General features: G+C 39.3%; 1 protein-coding gene across 3 annotated transcripts in view; it reads right to left on the reverse strand.

The window, feature by feature from the left end:
- Positions 1-25,011, reverse strand: part of fstl5 (follistatin-like 5) — a 297,390-nt gene that overhangs the window by 121,384 nt on the left and 150,995 nt on the right. For all 3 annotated transcript variants that reach the window (XM_007899184.2, XM_007899183.2, XM_007899185.2), the window contains 2 exons: positions 12,100-12,296; positions 3,604-3,724 (listed from right to left, as the gene is read on the reverse strand). In XM_007899184.2, coding sequence (XP_007897375.1) covers positions 3,604-3,724; positions 12,100-12,296 — 318 coding nt within the window. The remainder of the gene's footprint in view (positions 1-3,603; positions 3,725-12,099; positions 12,297-25,011) is intronic.

Consider the following 25,011-nt stretch of genomic DNA (forward strand, 5'->3'; position numbering starts at 1 on the left):
GTGCATAATCATGTTGTCAAGATGACTCATTTACATCTGTAATATAACCGAAAGCCTTTCCTAGAACAACCCCAACTTATTTTGTGGTCAAAGTAAAAAGTAATGTTTCCATCTGACTAAGAGATGGAAGCATATAAATTGTTTGCCTCACAAGTGAGAGGGTCCGGGTCCAATTCCTGGGCAGGGTGAAAATTTGGGCAAGCTTCCTTACTCCACAAACTTCTGTTTACTTAGCATTAAGTAGGAACCCGGTTGTTAATTGCTTTCAGGGGGTAAAAATCCCTCAAAAAAAGAATTTGGTCACTGAATCCATTACTGTTTGTGAGACACTGATGTATGTGTTTTGACCCACAAAATGTATAGTCAATTCACTTCACAGTATATTCTGTGAAGCGCTTTGAGATGTCTCGACTACGTGATAAGGCGCTATATCAAATGCAAGGATAATTATTGTAAGAAAGAATCATTCTTCTGTTGTTTTAGATGCTATTAGCTTTAAAACCCCTAAATGCTTCACACCAGAGTATTTGATTATCTATTGCTATTGAGTAATATTTGAGGACATACATGCTTCTTAATTTATGTTACCAAATTTCACAGCTCTCCTGAAACTCACATATCTCCTGAGATTTACAGAGGTATTTCCAGCACTTTCTAAAACCTATAAAGATCTATATTCAACCCTTCTGAAGCACTAATTTGTTTCACACTTTCTGAAATTGCTTTGTAATGATTATCAAACACGAAGATTGTAAAAGGCAGGAATACTGAAGTGGAATTTTACAATGCAGCAATGGAAAATATCTCACCAATTTGGTCATGTTTGTGTGGATGTAACAGGATAAAGCAATCCAGTAGCTATATATGCTTAAACTTTCAAAAAGTTGCGAAATATGCATTAAAATCAGTCTTATTTTATGATCTCTTGAACCTCCAATGCTTATCCTATTGATGCTTCCCTCTTTAGTTCATACATCTGCTGGTTATTAGGTTATTCACAACACGGTAGCAGTTCCTCCTCTTTCTGGCAGCTTCATGTTGCACCACATGACAATTTGTGATGTTAAGAGCTATGGAGAGCAAGGGTATTGTTGGTGGTTTGTGCAGTGTCTTTAGTCTCAAATCTCAGCAAGTTTCTTTTGAATTGTTGATAAGCTTGAACGCTTGAAATAACCCAGAGCTCCTCTCCTCACATGCGGCATAAAATATCTTTTTTAATATCACTGCTTGAATGTACTGTGCTTGATCTTGTAGTCAGACCAAAGGCATTATTTCCATTCTCAATTTTGTTATTCATAGATGCATACCCAGTAAACTCAATATGCTCAAGGTGTCATCCAGCATATTGGTGATATAATATTAAAATCACAACCTTCTACTTTGGCTTCATTTTCTTTTTGATACTTTCTATCTATAAAATCTTGCAGCAATCTTCTAAACAAGGAGAAAGCCCTCATGTTTAATGCATGCAGTAAAGCATATTGCTCCATTATTTTCTTTGGACTGAAAATATTGATCGGACACTGCTCCCGTATAGAGATCTTACAACAGGTCTTCAGCAATGAGGCACTTAAACTATTACACTTGTCTCAAACAAAATATGAAAATCAGTATGAAATATTTGATTGAGATTGAAAACCCAACTTTTATTTATTTTAGTTGAAATTCTATTCTTGTGTCTTACAATCCTAATTTTTTAAAAAAAATCTATTGTTTTGTTTAGGTTAAATGGCTTTCATCTTTCTTTAACAAAGTACTTAAAGAATCGACAAAATATGAATTTGATGCCACTTATTAGAAGGAGCTACAGACATATGAAACATACATTGTAGTTGGGCATCCACTCTGTATGAAGGGCAGCAATTTTCTTTTGATATTCTGTGAACGTTGCTATTTATCTTTCACCAAATTGTGTCTTGTAAAAGTTTGCATTGATTTTTTTCCCCATAGACATATACAAAATGTCTTGAAACAATGAATCCTCCATCATTGTTAGATGAAACTTCAGATTGTAAATTACTTTTGTAATAGGTCTTTCTATGTGAATGAGAGAAAGGCTAAGATTGGGAATGTTTGGTAGCAACATGATTATTCCGAACCCAAGAGAGTGAGAAAGATAGGGAATAAAAGACTACAAAACAATCACGGACTTAGTGTTTTTCCTTGTGAATGGTATGTATGTTGACTAAAAGATTGAACTTAGAAACAAAAGCCTTCTAATCAATTGCAGCAATAATAATTCTTCTCAACGAGATACGTTTCTGTGTGTCAAGCAACCTGCCCAATGGTTGATCACTTGATTACAAATAGTAACTTGCATTTTTGAAACACGTAATCTGAAGATAGACAAGAACAACAACAACAAGATTCCATTTATTGAGCGCCTTTCACGTCGGGAGGACGTCCCAAGGCGCTGGACAGTTAGGTCAGGACCCGAGCAGGGGGGAAATGGTCAGGGTGAGGGGAGGGAAGGAGCGAGGAGGGGGTAGAGATTCTAGAGAGGAGCTGAAGGCACGGTCAAAGAGAAAGGTCTTGAGACCGGCCTTGAAGGAGGAAAGGGAGGAGGCGGCGAAGGCACTGGGGGATAGAGTTCCAGAGCCTCGGGGCTGAGAGGCTGAAGGCCCGGCCACCGATGGTAGGGCGGTTGGGGCGGGGGATGTGGAGCAGACCGGAGCCAGAGGAACGGAGGGTACGGGCAGGTAGGTAGGGGGATAGTAGGTCGGAGAGGTAGGAGGGAGCAAGGCCGTGAATGGCCTTGTAGGTGAGGATGAGGATCTTGAAATCGAAGGGGGTAAGTGGGAGGAATTGAGGCAGAGTTCCAGATTTTCGGGGCATAGCACGATTGCCAATGGTAGATTGAGCAGACATAGGATGATCAGGTGGCCAGAGCAAGTTTAGAGGTAGAGGAATGGGGTGTAAGCAGAGAGCTAGGGAGGTGCCAGGGCATGAAGTGATTTGTACGTGAATGTGAAGATCTTGAAGTCAACCATATCTGCAATAGGGAGCTAGTGGAGCCTAAATAATCATCACTGTTTAAAGGCACAGTTATTGGTCATATCTAAATCATTATAAACTAACCAACATTTGGAGTCAAATATGATTTTGCCGCAGGTAATTTAAATTCAGCTTCCTGATAAAAATCGCTTCAGACAGTGTAACGCATGACAAACTGAGATGAAGAACTGAGATCTCTAGTAAGGTGTGAGTTTAGGAGCTTTTCCACATCACAGAGTCATGGCAGCAATTTTCAAACAGTTACAGACCAGAGGAGAATAGGTTATTCTTATTCACTGAGGTCCATCAATTTACCAATGACAAGACAATCGCCTCTTAATGTTCTTACTCATTAGTAACAATACCCTTACTAGCAGAATGCTGGTCCCACGTATTTCTGCTGTATGTGCACAGCAAAAGAATTGTGAAGTTTTATTTAGAGAGCACATTTTAACAGCCCGAAAATTCATAAAGGGAATATTTCTATAACATTGCATAGATGTTGCCTTTTGCAATGAACAATACATTCTGTGATATAATACTGTTATCTGTTGTATTCATTTTGACTTATTCTGCTGTTTTAATATAGCCAAAGTATTTTCGACTTACGGAATGCTCTGTAGAACTCTTCCTGTGTCAGATGCTTGTCACTGTTATAGTCATCATATTTTAATAGATCAAAGAGAGAGCATTCTGAGAGATCTTTTCCAAGCCCATCCTGTTTAATGACCTGATAAAGAGACAAATACGGTAAGAATTACTTTGGTTGCATAAAAGCTACAAACTGAGATCATCACATAACTACGTTTCCAATTCAGACATAAGGAAGTTTGCAGTGGAGAGAAAATGAGAGAACAAGCACCTTCCTTATGTTAAAAAAGCAGAAATATAAACCAACTTCAATAATTACCATAAATGTTAAGGGATTGGCATAGGAATCAAGGGCAGAAAATGAAAAAGTCAAACATCAGTTAAAGAGCTTCAACTTGAGAATTTTTCATTTCTCCAGCCAACTTCCTGCAATGCTTTCTGTATAACAATAATAATCCTTACATTTGAGAAAGCACCATTCATGTTGGGAGGATGTCTCAAAGGGTCTCACAAGATTTACTATAAAATGGAGTGACTACAGTCATCGACTGTGGCAGTCAATTTACATACAGCAGTGTCCCACAAACAGTCATGAAGTGAATGACCAATTTTGTCTGGGGATTAAAAACAGAAGTCGCTGGGAACACTCAGTGGGTCAGGCAGCATCTATGGAGAGAGGAAAGTTAACGTTTCAGGTCAATGACCTTTCGTCAGATGACCTTTCGTGACTTTTCTCTCTCCATAGATGCTGAGTATTCCCAGCGACGACTGTTTTTATTTCAGATTTCCAGCATCTGTGGTATTTTGCCTTTTGTTTATCTGGAGAATTTTGGCCAGGATACTGGGACAAACTCCTTTCACTTTTCCAACAGTGCCATGGAATCTTAACATCCATTTACAAAGGCAGATGGTACCTCCAACAATATCTCACACCCCCAGCACCTCAATGGAGCATAGACTAATCACTTGCAGACAAAATAATTTGCATCTTTCACGAGTGATCAAATCCACATTTTTCTTTCAAAAAATACATATCATGTATCCCACAATGGTGCTTTATTCACGCTAAATGCTTTGGAGCCACATGTTTTTTCTTTGATTTAGTCAATTAGGCACTCATTTTCCATCTTTCCTTTCCATCTTGTGATTTTATAATGGCAACATTTTGACCTGCTCCTTCCTTCTTAAATGTAATCCATTAGAGTTAGAAAACCAGTTAACAGTCCGCTGATAGATCCTAATCTGGTTTAAAAGACTGATTCACTGTAACATGTATTATGCATTGGAAATTCTTTCTACATTTTAACACCAGGCAGAACTAGAAGTTTTTTAAAAAAAGTGAGAAGACCTGATGTAAAACGCATTATGTAAATGTAATTTTTTTTGCTGTTGTTGATCACATATTGGAGATGTGCCTTGCTCCCCATAGAGCAGTGTAATTGTAGAACAGACTCACAAAAAGACATCGGGCCAAGTTGATCAACTCCTTCAAAAAGAATTACGTGGAGTTATATAGAACAATAAGGCACAGAACCAGACCATTTGGCCTAACTGATTCGTGACAGTGTTTATATCCCATGTCCATGTAAATCTACACTGTGCTCTGTCCAGTGAAACAATATCCTTTCTAAGAATATGGACAAATATTTGATTGGGAGTGAGACAGTGTCAGATTGGGATGATATTCTAAAATGATTAAATACTGCATACAAATTGGCTACTGCACTGCTGTGGCAAGGAAGGCAGGAAGGGGTGACTGTTGGTTGCGGACGGCAGCAGGCCAGGGTTGGATAGTGGAGGACTAAAAATGGATTGACATTTCAGAGTTTTCTTCCACAAACATCGGGGTTTATTTTTGCTAAACTTAATCAAGAGATTTAAATGGGTTAGAGTGCCCATGAGAGGCTGGGTTGTACATGGTGTGTGAGAGGAGCAGCCTTTTCTCATTCCATGCTAATTTTTTTTACATATTTAAATGCATTCATATTCACTTTATAATTTCCTTATTTGTGCACATAACCACTGCATTTTCATAATGTACTTCTAAATTACAAATATTGCTGATTTAAGTATGTACCTGCTAACTCATGATTAAAATATGTTTGTATTAAAACTAGCTAGTTAAATTCTTACATTTATAAATATTTCTACACTTAAAATATTTCCTTTCAGATCTGTTTAACAATGATATTTATTTTCCTCATATGTATCCTTCACTGAAAGTAGCTTACTGTGGGAATCAACAGTGTTTTCTATGATGTGGAGGCTGTGTTTTACACAATACGGACACTGTTTTCTACAATACGGAGACTATAGTTTTAACATTACAGAGACTCTTTTTTTCACTGTGCTACTTTTTCACCTATAGCTAGAGCTGTAGGTTAGAGCACTCGAGAGGACCTGGGTTCAAATCTCAGGCAGGGCAAAATGTTGGGCAAATTGCTCCACGTGCCTCTGTTCATCCAGCAGTAAGCAGGGACCTGGCTGTTAGTCGATTGGAGGATCGCTTTTCTGGGGGTCCTAATCCCTTTAAAAATATAATAATTATTTGGTCACGCAATCCACGACTATTTGTGGGACACTGCTGTGCGCAATTTGATGCTGTGTTTCACCCACAACATTTGCAGTCAATTCACTTTACAGTATATTCTGTGAAGCACTTTGAGACATCTAGAAGACATGATAAGGTGCTATATCAAATGCAATAATTATTATCATTATTATTAATATTATTATAAGACCTATCATTACTGTTACTGAATATCAAGTTTTGACTAATTACACCAGGCAACTTATCTGGCATGCAAACAAGGAATGCTAATTCCAATAGCAGCGTGCTCATAACCTTTCATACAATAGTGCTGTAAATGTAAGCAGAATTGGGCCTTAAGGACAGTTAATCATCAGTAAACATCTGTTAAGGAACATTTTGTAACAATCATTAGATCAAATACTACACTTTGGGACTGCAGGCTGTTTCGGGAAACCAATGTTGAACAAATCCCAAGCAATAAATACATCATCAAAAGTTACATTGTGTATTTTTCTTTGTTACTGTTAAATAATGATTAGTTGTGTTTGTCATTCATTGAATCATAGAATCATAGAATTGTACAGCACAAAAAGAGGTCATTCGGCTCATCGAGTTTGTGCCGGCTCTTAGAATAGAGCAATTAATGTCAATCCCACTCCCCAGCCCTTTCCCCATAACCCTGCAAACCCGTCCTCCTCAAATACCCATCCACGGCGTTTTTAAAAGTAGTTATCGAATCGGCCTCGACCACCCTTTCAGGCAATGCGTTCCAGATTCGAACAACTCACTGCGTGAGTCATTGGGTCGTTATTATGTATGCACACCACCCTATCTCAAACCTTCCTTTTCTGTCAAAGGTCATGGAACGAGTTGTCGTTTCCCAGCTTTGTTCTTTCCTCTCCCAACATTTCCTCCTTGAATCCCTCCAATCTGGGTTTTGTGCTGCTCACAGCAAAGAGGCAGCCCTGGTCAAGGTGACAAATGACATTCTGTCCATTTGTGACCAGAGTTATCTCTGTCTCCTCATTCTTCTTGACCGCTTTTGATACTGTTGACCATTCTGTTTTTCTCCACTGCCTCTCCTCTCACCTGCACCTCAGATTCAGTTCTTGCCTGGTTCCAATCCTACCTTTCCCACAGTCTGCACTGCAGTCTGCATTAATGCACTTTCCTTTAGCCCCCACACTGTCACGCGTGGTGCCCCTCAGGGCTCTGTCCTCATCCGCTCCTCTTCAATATGCGGATGACACCCAACTCTAACCCACCACCTCCATCCTCAAGTCCTGGCTAATTGTCTGTCTGATACCAAGTCCTGGACAAGAGCCAACTTCCTGCAGCTCAGTGTTGGCAAGACAGAAGCCCTCCTGCTTGGCTCCCTGCAGCGCCTCCTCACCTCAGCGGCTGACACTATTACCATTCATGGCTGCACTCTTCACCTCACTGAGCTAATCCGAAACCTCGGTGTCCTTTTCGACCCTCAGCTATCCTTCAAACCCCAAATTCATGCCGTGACCCATTTCGCCTTTCAACAACTCCTCAATATTGCCCAATAATAATAATGCTTGCATTTGATACAGAGTCTTATCACGTCATTGACATGTCTCAAAGTGCTTCATAGAATATATTGAAGAGTGAATTAACGTTGTATTTTGTGGGTGAAACGCAGCATCGAATTGCCCATGACAACAACGTGAATTGTTGGGGTGTGTTGGGGAGTAAGCAGGTCAAAAAGGTAGGGAAGTGTCAGGGCATGAAGGGATTTGAAAACGAGTGTGGGGTTCCTGAAATTGATCCATTCAGCGATATGCAGCCAGTGGAGCTTTGCTAGCACTGGTGTGATGGGGGTATGGAGTACGTACGGGTGAGTTTGGAGGTGGCAGAGTATTCGATCAGCTGGATTTTGTGGGATGGTGGAGCTGGGGAGACCGGCAAGGAGGGCATTTGAATAGTCGAAGTGTCCCACAAACAGTCGTGTAATGATTGACCAATTTTTTTTTGGGGGGTGGATTATTACCGCCAATCAACTAACACCCATGTTCCTACTTACTGCTAGGTAAATAGAGTAGTAAGGAAACTTGCCTAAGGTTTTGAGCCCTAACAAACCATTTGCTTCATAGTCATTTTCGTTTTATAAAAAAANTCTATACGAAAAATCAATTACCATTCATTAAAACTACATGATGGGAAGATCAGATGGCTGGTTTCAAAGAGTGGATTAAAGTAACCCAGTAGTGGAAAGACAGGGAGTCTTTGGAAAGCATGGCTTATAGAGATCAGAGGATTTGAAGACCTTAAGTTCCTTAACAACAAAATCAACAACAAGATTACATTTGTATAGCGCCTTTCAAATCGGGAGGATGTCCCAAGGCGCTGGACAGTGTATAACATTTCAGACCTGAGCTGGGGTCAGGGAGGGAGAAGGGAGGGGAGGGGAAGGGTGGTGACCGATGGCATGGTCGAAGAGGAGGGTTTTGAGGCGGGACTTGAAGGAGGCTAAGGAGGGGGTGAGGTGGAGTGACTGGAGAATGGAATTCCAGAGGTTGGGGGCAGAGTGGCTGAAGGCTTTCCCGCCAATGGTGGGGGGGGTGGGTTGGGGGATGTGGAGCAGGCCGGAGCCAGCTGAGCGAAGGGAGCAGGCGGGTTGGTAAGGGGTTAGGAGGCCGCAGACGTAGGGTGGGGCGAGGCCATGGAGGACTTTGTGGGTGAGGACCAGGATCTTGAACTGGATCCTCTGAAGGATAGGGAGCCAGTGGAGTCGAGCGAGAGTGGGGAGATGGGGTCACGGAGTTTGGTGCGGGAGAGGACAAGGGCTGCAGAATTCTAGATTATCTGCAGCCTGTGGAGGGATGAGTTGAGAAGGCCGACAAAGCAGGGCATTTGCATAGTCGAGCCTGGAGGTGATGAAGCATGAACAAGAGTTTCAGCGGCCTGACGGGTGAGGTATTAGCGGAGTCAGGCGATGTTACGGAGGTGAGGGAAGGCAGAGCGGGTCATGGCTTGGATGTGGGGAAGAAAAGACAGTTGAGGGTCGAACAAGACACCTAGGTTCCTGACTGGCTTGGTGAGTTATAGTGTGCAACCATGGAGGTTTGTTGCTGCCAGAGCCTGAGGTGCTGAGGCGCTGGTGTGAGTCAATCAGGAGGGCCTCAGTCTTGTTCACATTCAACTGTAGGAAATTTGCCCTCATCCAAGACTTGATGTCCGACAGGCAGTCTGTCAGGACAGCAGTGGTCCTGGAGTTGAGGGTGGAGGCGAAAGATAGAGTTGGGTGTCACCCGCATGCATATGGAAGTTGACTCCATATCTGCAGATGATGTCACTGAGGGGGAGCATGTAGATATTAAAGAGGAGAGGGCCGAGGACAGAGCCCTGGGGGACACCAGACTGAATACTTTTCATTACATTCACTTTTTGTTATCATTTATTTCCATTTAAAATGCCTTGAAATTTCTTTTACATATGCAGTCTTACATTAAAGTGGAATGATATATTACTCAGAGAAAACTGAAATACTAATAATATTCATGGAAGATAATCTGTCCTCATGCCAGGCATCGAGAAATTAAAGGGAAAGTGGTCAGATACATTTTACAAGAATGATCCCCAGCTTTAACTATGAGGAGAGACTGGAAAAGTGGGGTCTATTTAATTTGAGCAAAGAAGGTTGGGAAAGGACCTGATAGAAATGTACAAAATTATTATGGATTCCCACAGGGTAAATAGGGAGAAATTATTTATATAGGTAGGATTTAAGTGACTAAGTGTCATGGTTATAAGGTAAGTCACAAGAAGGGTGTTAGGAAATCTTAGGCTATTTTATTCACTCAGAAAGTTGTTGGGATGTGGAATGCCCTGATAACTAAGGTAACTGAGGAAGAGGCCAAAATGGATTTCAAGAAGGAAGCAGAGAGGGTACATGAAGGACAGACCCTTGAAGGGTTGTGGGGTAGGGCAGGGTAATGTGATTGAATGGACTCCTTGCTCTGAGAGCGGTGCAGACATGATGGGTCTTCTGTGCTGGAAATTTCTATGATTCTATGAAACATAATTAAATGATACCTGTCAGCAGTTACTTTATACAAGAAGGACACACAATGTGTCAACTTGGCCCAGTTGGTAGCACTCAGATGATTGTGGGTTCGAGCCCCATGAGACTTGGAACTCATACAGTCTAAGATGACACTCCAGTGCAGTGCTGGGGGAGTGCTGCATTGGTAGAAATACCGTCTTTCAGATGAGGCATTAAACCGAGGCCCTATCTGCCTGTTTATGTGGACAATAAAGATTCTATGGTACTGTTCAAAAAGCAAAGGGACTTTTTCCTGGTGTCCTGGCCAACAATGTTCCAGATAAAATTGGTCATGGCTCTGTATCTTGCAACCTACAAGTCTTGTAGTGTCAGTGAGTAGCCAGAGGTCTTATATCTTTCAATCTTAATTCTCCTCATTTTATCCTCTGCTAAGAAGTATTTATTTGACAGGTGGAAGTTTGCAAGGTGGAAGGTGCAAATCAAGCATAAAGGCTTTGAACAGTATCAGTAGAACTCTAGAGATATGTGAAAAAGTAAAACTTGTGGTTAGACATGCTTGTCCTAGCTACAGTTTTGTGCAGTGATAAATCAACCCCATTCAATACAAAATATGAAGCATCCACCTTGCACTAAATGAATTGACGAACTTATAGATGTATGAATTAAGATGCTGAAGGAGAGTGATTTTTTTATAGTTCTCCGTCAAAACAAAAGTGTCTAATTTTGAATATTTTTCACTACTCCCCTCCAACAGTGCTAGGACACAGTGTGGACCTGTGTTATAGTTAAGGTTAAGATCTCATAAGTCTCATTTGCACTCCAGGCAAAATCAAATGGAAATTAAAATGATTTCCTAAAGGTAAGTAGGGAGGATTGGAGTACAAAACAACTCATGGTGATCTCTCAAGCAGCTCTTAGCAGGTGGCTCAGAGTAGCAATGTAGAAATACATTTAGGTGTGATTTGAGCATCAGTTTGCCTTAGTTCGTGGCATACTCATCTCTGAATCCCCAACTGTACAGCGTCCTGGCACGTCCTCCCGACGTGAAAGGCGCTCTATAAGTGGAATCTTGTTGTTGTTGTTGTTGAATCAGAAGGTTGGGGGTTTGAATTCAATGTTGGGCATAGTCTAATGCAGTGCTTTGGATCACTGCATTGTCAGAGGTGTCGTCCTTCAGATGAGATGTAAAAAGGAGGTCCTGACTGCCTGTTTTGGGTGGACGATAATGATTCCATGGCACTATTTGAAGAAAATCTATTTTTCTCCTAGCAAAAAATATAATCCAAATAAAATTGGGTATTCACTTCATGTGAAACATTGCTGTGTTTAAAGTTGCTGCCGTATTTGTCTGCAAAATACAGTCATTGCACTGCACTGTAAACCTGTGAAGTACTTTGAGACTAACTCCCGTAGTGAAAGGTGTATCAAATGTAAAGATTGTTATTATTTTACATTCCTGTTACAACACTAGAAGACTGGTGCAAATTCTGAAAACTTTTCCCTATTGCCAACCTCCCCAGTCTCTCCCTCCCTCCCCTTGCACGCACATGTACATGCACACACACTTACATGTGGACATACATATACAAAAATATATTCATGCACTGACTGCACGCAACTTGTTCACATGGTTTTCCCAGGATCGGCAGGGAGCTTAGAGGCAGTATGTAGATGTCAGCCTCAGCAACACTCCTCTGGGCTTCAAGCCTTCAAGATTAAATCAACTGATCAATGGTATTAGCATGTCTGACTGATGTATTTCATCTCCCTTTTGTTTTATTCTTACAACAAGGCTCGGAGTTAGATCAGATTCTTTTGAAACAGTCAACGTATAAAGATCTATGAAGAGAACAATCTCTGTTCTCAGCTATGATTCTTCCAATTTATACTTGAAAAGAGCAACACAAAACACCCTTTTATTGATTCCATTCTCATAGATTCATCCACCCACCTGTGCCAGTTCATTGCTGTCTACAAGTCCATCATCATTTGAATCAAAATATTCAAACATGTTATCCACCAGCAACTTTTTCAGAGTCATTTTGTCTTCATTTTCTTTTTCATTTTCTTGCCGGATGTACTTTTGATTCTGGAGATCCAGCAGCATGTTTTTCAGTTTGCTGTATTCGATCAATTTGCACTTGTCACCTGGAAAAGACATGTGGAAAGGAGATGGAAGTGAATTTGCTGCAAGCTAAATCACCAGCTTAAGAATAAAAACTGAATGGCTGCAAAATGTCTCCTAATATTCAACAGGTTTTATAATGATATATTTTATGGCAAAACGATAATAATTCTTACAACAATAACAGCTTGCATTTATATACAGCCCCTTCATAATGCACTTGGAGCAAGGGAGGAGGTGGAGGGCAGAGGGATCTGTATTTGCAGCCGGAGAAGTAGATTTTCAGGTGGGATTTGAAGATAGCTAGAAAGGTAGAGTGAAGGAGGGAGGGAGCGAGGGAGTTCCAGGGGATAGGGGAGGGCCAACTGTTGGTCAGAAGCTGTGTGAGGAAGGGGTCAATAGAGCAGACAGTAGGTTTCACGTGGGTGATTAGGGTGGAGTGGGATGAGGGAGAAATGGGGGGAAAAGGTAGGTCAATGGGGGAAAAGGTAGGTCAATGGTGGAAGGCAGAGAGAGAGGGGTGTGGTGCAATGAAGGCAAGAGGAGTGAGGTGCATCAGACAGATTTTATTGATCATTATCACAAGTAAGTCCATGACCCATTTCAAATCAGAGGTGAAGATGGAGGGGACGGATGAACGTGGGTGGAGATGAGATGGTGGAGATGATTAATGTTGGAGAATAGGAGGAATTGTTTTTGTATGTTTGTGACAACTACAGTATTACAAACTGTAGAACTGCTTAAGGACAATTCAGATCTGAGAACTTCATTTTTTNCTGACACACACTCCAGACATGATCCTTGATGTACTGCTTCTCATGCATTTCTTTAAGGTTCTGTTCTATGTACTGTCCTCTTCAGTCCTTTTACTGTCAGTCTTTATGCTGCAAGGAATATTTTGTTCTGAGCGTCAGGCACCCAACATAAAACAATGGGATTTCCGCAGGGATTTTTTCTTTAATGTTTTCACTTCCAGCATTATAATATTAGGTTGTCTTACTTCACTACATTTTATCAGCAAATTGATGATATAAGATATATAAGTTTCATCACTAATGATAATCCAATACAGTCCTGTGGGTGCGTTACATTGTGCCGTCTTTTGGATGAGATGTCAACGGAGGTCCTTTCTGCCAGTTCAGGTGGACATTAAAAGATCTTGTGGCAATCAAAAAAAAATTTGGTCACTCAATCCACAACTGTTTATGGACACTTGTACTTAATTGGCTGCCGTGTATCAGCCACAAAATATACAGTCAATTCACTTTACAGTATATTCTGTGAAGCACTTTGAGACGTCTCGAAGATGTGATAAGGTGTTATATCAAATGCAAGGTTTATTATTATTATTTGAAAAGAGAAGGGAATTTCATATTGTATTACAGTGTATGCCTTTTAACAGTGTGGATGAGATTTTCCTCCAGTACGTGATGAACACATCTGCATACATCTAAAATCCAATGAGCCTTCATTTATCCACTGAAATAGAATGCCCTTCATTCATGAGTATGTCCTGCTCAGTTTTTTTCAAAGCAAGTTGAAACTGTCTTGAACCATTTTCATACATGTGGAATTCATGTGAGGCAGGGATGTGAGAGGAGGCATTCTTAGATTAAATAACATATGGGGAGAAGAGCAATTATTTTGAATCAAACAGCTTGTTATGTGTGATAAAACATTTTTACATTTCACTATTCCACCTGTGCAAATTATGGAACTAAAAATTTATTAGGGTGACAGCCTTGATCAGGTGGCAGCACTCTTGTCTCTGAGTCTGAAGGTAACGTGTTCAAGCTCTATATTGGGATGTTGGATTCACATAATCTAGACTGGGGAAGCACTGCATTGTTGGAGGTGCCATCCTTCAGATGAGACATTAAATAAGGGTCCTGTCTGCCTGTTCAGGTGAATGGTAAAGATCCCATGGCAATACTTGGAAAGAGAAACAAATTCTCCCCATGTCTAACAATTCCCCAAATAAAATTGATCATGGCAATTTGTGGGACTCTGCTGCATGCAAATTGACTGCTGTGTTTGCCTACAAAACGAAATAGTCACTATACATCACAATAAAATCCTGTGAAGTGCTTTGAGATGCCTTGACAATGGAATAAGATGCTACATCAAATGTATGGATTATTATTGTTGGAAACTCTTGCCAAAGAGACTTCCAACAACATTAAAAACTCTAGGGGCATTTGACAGTACTGGCCCATCCTTGTAATATTGTTGCACACTTTTAATTGTTCATAATTTTAACGTGAACCAAATACTTCAACACATTGTATTATTGTAATGAAACAGTTAAAACCAAATGCGGTAGCTCTAGTGCAGTGTGGGGTTCTCAAAGGGACACAGAGTCAAACTTCAATTGTCATTTCCTTCCAATGAGCCTTCAATTGGTCTCCTAGCAATGCAGCACTGTGTTTGGTCAGGGGCAAGGGGGAAAATCAACAAAGTCCCACCACGTTTTGTGAAAGTGCGTATTCTGCCAGCAAATTCTGGCCTGGTATTCATCGCAAGCAGGCGCTCGGGCAGTCTTGAATGAAAGTGATATCAAGAGAGGAGGTGACTCCAATGAGCATCTAACAAAAGAGACAATAAGGTAAAAAATATCTAATGTTGAAACTGAAAAAAATATCCATATAGTGCAGCGGTCACAGAAAACACTTTTGATTTGCTGCTCTGCAAGAGGCGAAGGATACTGTGCACGGTTCAACTATGGAGACTTAACAATGATACAGAGAGGGCAGCATTGTCAGGCTTCAAAGACAAGTTCCCATTGTCACCAGAACAACGTTTCAGTAAATACTTCAGGAAGAGTTTCTATGTTCAAATACACTTGATTATTCGAAACCTGGAGCAAAACAAAGAACTGCGTCTCCAATGAAATGGAAGCTGTCCAGGTGAAATAGAAAAATAATTCTCTTATCTGCTTGGAGTACAATTGGCACAGGAATAGAGTTCCAGGTTTTGTTACAGATAATGTTGCTTTACATCAAAAATACTAAGATAGTGTTCCTTTGGGGAGAGAGTCTGGATTCCATTCTAGGTATGGGAATTTCTATAAATGGTTGGGGTGCATGAAACTCTCAGTCCAGTTTGAATACTTTTAAGCATGGTGATGGGCTTCTGCAAGTATTAGACACCTGGCTGATAAAACATGATAGTTCCAATTTTTCTGGATTACAAATACGAGACCCCCACAAATGTCAAACTGAGAGACTTCATGTGGCAAAACCAGGTTGCCCATAAACCCTTTCAGCACTTACAAATTAGCAACCCAAAGCTAGCATCAAGAGCAAGCTGGCTCCTGTAGATTTAGACTCAGTTTCCATCAACAATAATAATTTATAATAATAATAATCATAATCCTTGCATTTGATATAGCGCTTTTTACATTTTTGAGATGGCTCAATGCGCTTCACAGAATATACTGTAAAGTGAATTGACTATTTGTATATGCATATTGTATATACGTATATTTGTATATTTGTGGGTGAAACGTGGCAACCAATTGCGCACAAGAGTGTTCCACAAACAGTCGTGGATTGAAGTGACCAATTTATTATCATTTTTTTTCTTGAAGGTTCTGTCTAATTTACATTACATAGAGTCTTCACGTTGGGAGGATTTTACACAACTGACCAGAAGCCCAAATTGAGAGGGAGAGGGGCATTAAAGAGGGGATGGGAAAGTTGTCCGAAAGTCCTGAAATACTATACACACATCTACACACACACAACCACTACATATGCTGGATTTGTACTGCTGGAGCAATTCATTACCCCTTCCAGCAGTAAAGCATTTGGAATGGCAAACACCACTTCTATTCTCTACTCTGAAATCGTATTTGCTGAGGGCTTGGGGGGAGCTGCGCTAACTGGTCCCGAATATTGCTATTCTAATGTTATAAATGAGTCAGTATGTGACCTGCTCTATAATAATATCGAAAACCTTAAGGGGGATGAGGAATTGTTTCAAATTTTAAAACTCTTTTGGAATCTCTTGCAGTGCAAACCCGATTTACACTCCATTGAATGCAATAATTTGATTCCTGGTTTTGGGATTAGGACAGAGAATCAAATTGATGCTTCCGAAACCTTGTAGCACTGAATCAATGCTAACTGTGCAGCTAAAATAGGATATTTTGGGATTTTTTGGGACGTCCTCCCAACGTGAAAGGCACTGTACAATTGCAATTTATTTTATAAATTGTTGGTGTTAACCTGAACAGTGAGGTCAAAGTATTAATATGTTGGAACTTATCTTAAAAGGACCAATTATTTCTGTGTGACAAAATGATATCATGTAGATTTGCACTTGTCTACGATTTTATAAAATGATACATTGCTATTCTGTCTCATCTTCCTTCTCAGGCAAATAAAACATTTCTCTGGGTAAACATTATCAGTTCAGGAATTTCATGTTCCTTTAACAGTTCTGGTTATCTACACAAATAAAGACGAGATGTCTGTGTTTCTGTCTGTTCGCCAAGAATGCAATAACCGATTGACATAGAGACATGATTTATACCTCATCGGAAAGGTCTTGCATGGGGGAAGCTCCTATCGTTGATGAGCTATGACTTAAACAAGCTCATCAAAACATGTATGGCAGTTTTGCTTAAGGTGTACACACAGTGTTTATGGCATGGTTTCTGAGTGGTATCACTGAAATCTACATTCCATACTGGGTCCTTTGGTTGCAAGCGTAGCTGCAATGGGTACAGCTAGTTATTATTTATAAAATGCAATTGTTATGCATATGAAAGGTGATCTGTTTCACTTTGAGGCTTCCTATTCTATATACGTCTGCTCTTTGGGATATTAAATAAAGAAAATTGTTCTGCCTGAATTATTTTTTGAGTTTCAGAATTTGCTGATATATATTCCACACAACTCTCATTTTAGGCTTTTCAATTTAAATCAATTTGCAAACACATTAGAGCTGCACAAAGAAGTAGACTTGGCATAAATAACTAAATACCAGGAAGTCTGTTAAACAGAAAAGTGTAATTTCTGAACATATGTCTGTTTACCTTGGACAACATTCCATCGAACACCCCTCAAAGTCCCTGCTGCTTCAACAATTCGGTTCAAATGGAGTTCATAACAAACAAAAGCAAATGACCCAAAACACAAGTTTATTTACTTAGTTTGCAGAAAAGGCCACATGCTATGCCATCAGGTCATTTTATTAGATGTGGCACACGGCGCTGAACCTGATGTCAACACATTGTGAAGCTACACTGCTGGCCTGACTTCACATCATCACATTCAATTTTATAAAAAGCTCCAGCAAGATTGAAGAGAGAATAAACAAAAGGTGTGGATAACAGCTGGCTGCCCTGATCTTTATCACCAATTAATTCAACGAATAAGACATTGGCTTTCCATATGTTAGAATTATGGAAAATGCACCACAACAGGGGGCTCATTGAGACAATGCTGGTTCCAGCATCTATACTGAATTTAATCCCAATTTCATTTAGAATCGCAGATTTGGATTGGATATTTTATTAGCAAAATGTATCATGTAGTCTGCTGATGTACTTAATGGCATGGCCTAGGGATTTGTGCTGGGGCCTTTTTGTTTTAATCTATATTAAAAATTAGGCATAAGATATTCAAAGTTTTAAATGAGTTCTGACTTCATAATATATCTAAAGCATCGGTGCCCAAACCTCATGGCCGGTCCACAAAATAAATATTCTTGATTGAATGTAATCAAAGGTTCTATACAAATGTAATTTTTGTAATTTTGTAATTGTATTTATTCAAATGGGATTACTCACTTTAAGCTCAGGCTATCGTGGCTCTTACATTCATTACATTCATCTGGATGGAATCGGTGTCTGGGGCTGCTGATGAGTTTGTTTATTTGCCTGGATCAGACATGTAATTTGGATTTTGGTAGTTACAAAGGTAATTTTGTAGGTTTTTTAAGTAATTATTCTATGCCTCTCGAATAAGGACGGATCCGCTATTAGAAACATGAAAAAGTTCAATTCAGTCAGTCCAGTCTGACCATCTTTAATATATGAATTTCAGCAATTTTTGCCTGTGCTTAAAGTATGATAGAATCAAGCATTGGATATTTCTTGGCACAGTGTCACACCAACTGTACTGTCAGAATAATCAAAGCAGCTTCATCAAGCACAACCACCAAGTATGGAGAAATTCATTTTCTGCCAGCATGGATGATAGATTCAATTTCCTTCAAGTACTTCAGAATAGGCTAAAGTTGCATTTATCTTCCTTAATGTGTCACTGAGCTGGGTGAACTTCAATACATCAATTCCTTTGAAAATCACTTACACCATTTCCCTCCTTCCTTTCTCTTTTCCCTTCCTTTCTCTCTCCGTCCCCCTCCATCCTTTCTTCCTCCTTCTCCTTTCTCTTTTGTGTCTTTCTTGTGGTGTTGGGTAGAGGAGATCAGATCACAACACTTTTACACAACTGAAACTAAATTTACACTGTTAGCTGATGGTCACAGCAAATGTAAAAACACATCATATGGGGGGGGGGTGCTGAAATTATCGAGTATCTCTCAACACTTCCAATTTTTCCATTTTGCTCTAAGCCATTTTCCTTTTTTTCTCTGAAAACAAATATCGGTGCCTCTGAAGGTTTCAATTTAAAAACTCTTATCACAAACCGTTTGGAGCAGAGGCAGTTTCCTTCTGCACACTCAATCCATTTAGGTATTCTTAGCTGTGGATTGTTTGCATGAAAGAAGCTATATATTGTTAGTATGGGCTCAGGGTTCTTCCTGTGAAACATAGTCTAAGATGACACTCCAGTGCAGTACAGGGTGTATGTTGCATTGTCGGAGGTGCCATCCTTCAGTCGAGACGTTAAACCAAGGTCCTGTCTACCTGTTCAGGTGGATGTTAAAGATCTCATGGCACTATTCGAAAAGAGAAGGAAGTTTCTCCCAGTGTCCTGACCAACAACCCCCAAATAAATTTGGTCACTCCATGGCTGTTTGTAGGACATTGCTGTGTGCAACTGTATATCATGTGAAGCGCTTTGAGACATCCCAGTGACATGATAAGGCATTATATCAAATGCAAGGATTATTATTATCCCTCTAAGGTTATCTTGTGACATTTCCAACAGCAGGATTCATTGTTTCAGCAATTACTTTTATACTTTTATTCTTTGTAGTCATTTCTACAGGGCCTGGTTTGGTTCTGGCTCACACAGGAAGAGCAGGAATTGCACAGATATGACCCTGACCTCCTTTCAGGCAAAGCTGGAATAGTTTTCCGAAAAATCTCTGCTCCTTTGCTGACTTGATGGGAGCTTTTCAGGCAGCATTATCCAAATGCCTTGCAGGGTAAACATTTTTAAAAAAAACTTGAGATGAAAATGTTTTGGACAAGTGGAAAGATTTCTGAGCCCTTAGAGTAACACGTGAGAAAACAGGTTCCCATTATCTCAGCTGTTATATATGCAATAATAACTCAGCAGAACGAACAGGGATGTTAAGCATTAAACTGCTTCGTTATTTAACATCATACAAACAGAGGGAAAACAAAGTTATGTTCTCCAGGGAGTCCCATGTCTGGAATGAGTAAGATTTAACAGTAAGCAATTTGCCCCAAGGTTTCTAAAGTCTCTCGGAGTGATGAGTTGAGGAGGCAATATGTTAAGCATACACCTGAAGGATCCTCATGGTGATTTATTCATTATATAAATTTGGTGCAGCTCTTCTGTGCAGTGCCCAGTAGTGCAAATTGATTCTAGCTGTGGTACAAATACTCCCTTAAATAGAACACCAAATAATCTTCAAGGAACGTTGTATTTAAGAGCTAGCCATAAATGGGGATTTTTAGTAACATTAAAAGTAACAACCCATTTTGGAGATCTGTTTAATATTTGGATTTTTTTTATAAAGCAGTGAAAAAGGGGAAACATCAATCAAGCTCCTGCTATACTGTTAGACGTGGAAGTATCCATTCACTTCCAGCAATATAAGCAGGATATTAGTTAACATTGTTCATACATCAGGCAAAAATGAATGTCTTAAACTTGCATCCTGGCTCAGATTGTAACATTTTTGCACCAGGGTCAGAAAGTTATTGACTTAACCCTTATATCAGGACTTTAAAATCATAATCAAGGCTGACACTCCAGTGCAGTGCTGGGAAATTCTACATTGTCAGAGGTGCCGTCCTTTGGATGAGACATTAACTAGAGGTCCAATCTATCTATTCATGTAGACGTTATATCACTGAAAAGACAAGGAAGTTTCTTCTGGTTGTCCTGGGAAAATATTCCCCCCAAATAAAATCTGGTCATTTATTTCTTGTTTGGGACATTGCTGTGAGCAGAATGGCTAACACGTTTGCCCACAGATACTGCCGCTATACTTTACAGAAACATCATCTCTAGATTACAGGTGCTATATCAAGCGCAAAGATTATTACCATTGTTGAACTTCGGTACTTCGTAGTTGTATATAGTGATGCATTTTATTAACTCCCTTGCAATGCTTATCAGAGGAGAGGGTATATCAAATCAGCAAGGGATCACTCAAATATTCAAGAGAGGAAAACAATTCCACATTATGTTTGCAAGGTGAAAATGTGGTAGCAGTGCTGTAATTTCATCATCAACCGAGATTAATACTTCACCAGCATCAGTGATCAACAAAAGATAGGAACACGTGTCTGAACCTATATGCTTCACCTAAGAGAGAATAAGCATACACACACACACAGATGGCTGAGTGACTAGATGAACATCTAACCACGGAGAAAAGACAAACAGGAATCCTACAGAAAATGGTTGAGTCATCAAAACAAAGTTGACCTTGGGGAACTGGAGCCAGAGGAAATATCAAAGGGTGACAGGCATCCCAGGTGTCAAGGGACTCCAGCAACACAGTTTATACAAAGCATCTTGTATTTGTTGTTAATCCATCACCAAGCCTGAAATTGAAGCTGGCCCATTGACTAGTTATTTTTTGCATACTGCCGAAAAAACAGCGTCCAAACTGAAACTTAATTAATAAGTTTTCCAAAATTCTATAAGGTCTTAAATTTTATGCAAAGATTTGAGGATTAAGACTGAAAGAAGCATGTAAGAACTTCAATTGAACCACAATCCAGCTGAAAAATATGGGATGTAGGCTGAGAAATTGCAAATGAAGATTAAAGATGCCAATGCTTTTCTGTTCAACAGATCAACAGGGGTGGGCACGTGATCGCTTTAAACAGCACTGGTTGAACAAGAACTAAAACACAATGTAGAAGCATACCTGAATGAAAATTTCATTGTGGTGGTGGTGGGGGATGAATGAATGCTGAACATCAGTCTGCAGGGAGCTTTGTTGTTCATAGATATTTGCTGGCACATATAGATATTGCATTTATCTACATAATTTTCAATTAATTTCTGATTAATCTCATTCTTCTGTAAGGCACTTTGAGACTTTTTTTAACATGAAAGGAAGTATATAAATGTAAATTGTGGTTGAGTGATGGGATTCATAAACGTTTTATGTTCATGGACAACTTCCTGCTACATAGCTAAGCTCCTGAAATCGTCAAACCATCTGCTTCAATTGATACAACATTTGGAGATTTTCCCAGTTAATATGTTAATCAAAAGAAAACAAGAGGCTATTCCCCTCTGGAAAATTTTTCTATTTGCAATTGATCCTCCCCAGAACTTTCCTCACAACTTTTCTCATTATTAAATTATTATAGCTCCAAGGTTTGCTCTACTAAAGTCATTGCACAGTTGCATTATTATTAGCTTTTACCTTAATTATATCAAATCTAACCTCAGTATACAGTGATTGCCAGAACCCAAATATTCTATAGCCCTGTACAGTTTTGAATCCAGGATAGGAAAATACAATGAATGTTTTATCTTTTAAGTGAGAGTTTCGGCTGTCCCCTTCCATTATATACTAAAAAGGAAGTTAACTTAATTTTACAGGCATCAAGTCAGTACTGAGAAATATGCAGGAATGTTATATAGATACGAGCATTTTGGTACAAAAATTACATTGAATTCAACATTGTTTTTTCAACAGACTCTGAAAGACTCAGGAATAGGATTATAATGGTAGGTACTTTGATGGTGATTATTTTTTTGTCAGCCAGGTGACAAAAAATGCAGAAACCAATCACCATGCAATCAGGGTTGTTGCTTTTTAAAGCACAGACTAAAGAGCACAGAGCAGTATGGAGAATCCAGGCCTTGTAAACGAAAATGACCCATAATGTGATTTACTGTAGAAACAATAGTGATTTACTAAAAACCTTGCTATCATAAAGAACACAATCTGGTAACTCAAAACTGGTTTGTGTTAGCCTGGCTGACTAGTAGCATTCTCGCCTGAGTGGGAAGGTTGTGGGTTCAAGCTTTACACTGGGACATGGAACCACATAGTCTAAGCTGACACTCCAATGCAGTGTTGGGGCTCCAATGTGTTGCATTATCAGAGGTGACATCCTTCAGTTGATACTTTAAACCGAAATCCCGTCTGCTTGTTCAGGTAGACATTAAAGATCCCATGCTGCTATTTGAAAAGAGAAGGGAGTTTCTCCCGGAATCCTAGACAACAATACCCCAAATAAAATTGGTGACTCATTCTATGGCTTTTTGTAAGACATTGCTGTCTGTAACCCGGTACCGCCCTTTGCCCATAAAATATACAGTCAATCCATTTTATAGTATATCCTATGAAGTGCTTGGGGAGATCTTGACAACCTGATAAGGCGCTATATCGAAAGCAAGGATTATTATTCATTAAAGTTCCTATGATACAGCCCATTAACTTCAATGTGGTCACTGGAAATGCAGCTGACATTACCTCAGTAGCACGTTACTTCAACAGCGATAGAAAAAAACACAAAGTGCAAAAGGTAACGGTATTTTTTCTTGTAAAGCTTTTCATCATTATATGCATGGACGTATTAAAACTGCTTGGTGAATTTAATGCAATAATCCAGTCCTGGTGTTCAAATGAACAGTATAAACTCCTTAAGCTTCTCAGGTGCTTTACAATGTCATCTGGACATTCGATTATGCTTCTTGTGATTCATAATCCTCTAACTACTCAGGAACTATCTACTGTTGTACTTTCAGTAAATAATACTTTCAATCTGTAATGTTTTCAAATATTCAAATAGGAAATATTTCATTCCATCACATTGTGTTATCTGAAATCAGCATTCAGTACGGCTACATGGAAATTGCAATAATGTATATAGTACAATGAATTCTGGGGAGAATTGTAATTTTAGGATTATTTATTTAATGTATTGCACCACTACAATCCTAAAAAGATGAATGTAAATTTTTGTCTTGCCTCTAGAATACTGTGTGGTTTTAAAAAAAATTAAAATGTAATTTTCGTTCCATTTGAAATATTAGAGATAGCCAGCATCTTGGTAAAGTAGAATTTAATGACACCTTTTCCATCTGGTATAATAAATGCATTTAAATCTTTCAGAATTTCAAGATGTAAGTCATTGAAGACTGAAACAGGAATTGAAATACTTCCACCATGATGCCATAATTTGAAGCTATCTTGACAAATGTTCAGGACCTAACATTGGGCAATAGGTTTCTGATATCCTTTATAATAATAATAATCCTTGCATTTGATAGAGCGCCTTATCACGTCTTCGAGACGTCTCAAAGCGCTTCACAGAAGGTACTGTAAAGTAAATTGACTGTATATTTTGTGATCGAAACGCGGCAGCCAATTGCGCACAGCAGTGTCCCACAAACAGTCGTGGCTTGAGTGACCAATTTATTATTTTTTTTTGTAGGATTTATTATCTCCAGAAAAGCGATCCATGAATCGACTAACAATCGGGTTCCTACTTATTGCTAGGTAAACAGAGGCGTGTGGTGTCAGGAAACTTGCTCAACGTTTCGCCCTGCCAGGAATCAAACCCAGATCTTCACGCTTTGCGAGCCGAGTGCTCTAGTGCTCTAACCACTGAGCTACAGGCCTCCATTTTAGTTGTAGTTTTACTTTATGTAAATGTAGCATTGGTTGCACAAGAAACACATTTGACCAAGAAGAGGAGAAAAAAACTGATCAGATTTGACAAGTTAACATTGTTCCATTATTAAATGCAATCTAAAGGCACTTTGATTCTTAATAAAACATTTAGCAAATTAACATTTGTAATACTGAAAGTTAGAGGCTTAAAGGAGTATGGGGTAAGGCAAGGCAGTGGGATTAAAAAAAATCTACTGCAGAGTCTTGGGGCCAAATGGACACATTGTGTCTTGTAAATATATCTGGCTATATTCTGTCCTTTCACCACCTAACTTATTCAATCCTTCAAGGCCACCAATTTGCCTCACCTCATTTTTTCTCTCATCATTTTGGTACAAGTCGCTACACTACATTTACTTGAATCATTTGCTTGAATCATGTCTAAGTAGGAAGCTTGTATTACATAACACCACCCAAACAGATTTAAACACCATCTGCAAGCCATCATAAAACATGTAAAAAAAAATAATTCACTTTACAGTATATTCTGTGAAGCGCTTTGGGATATCTCAACGATGTAATAAGGCGCTGTATCAAATGCAAGGATCATTAATAATAAAATTAGGATATTCTAGCCTGTTTGTGAATCCCAGACTGACATTTTATTCCTGTAAAATGGACTTCAAATATCTTGATAATTGTATTTCAAGTACTCATCCTTTATTCTGGTAGAGGTTTTTTTTAAAAAGTCAACACACA

The sequence above is a fragment of the Callorhinchus milii genome, unplaced genomic scaffold (genome assembly GCF_018977255.1).
Source record: "Callorhinchus milii isolate IMCB2004 unplaced genomic scaffold, IMCB_Cmil_1.0 Scaffold1, whole genome shotgun sequence".
Classification (NCBI taxonomy): Eukaryota; Metazoa; Chordata; class Chondrichthyes; order Chimaeriformes; family Callorhinchidae; genus Callorhinchus; species Callorhinchus milii.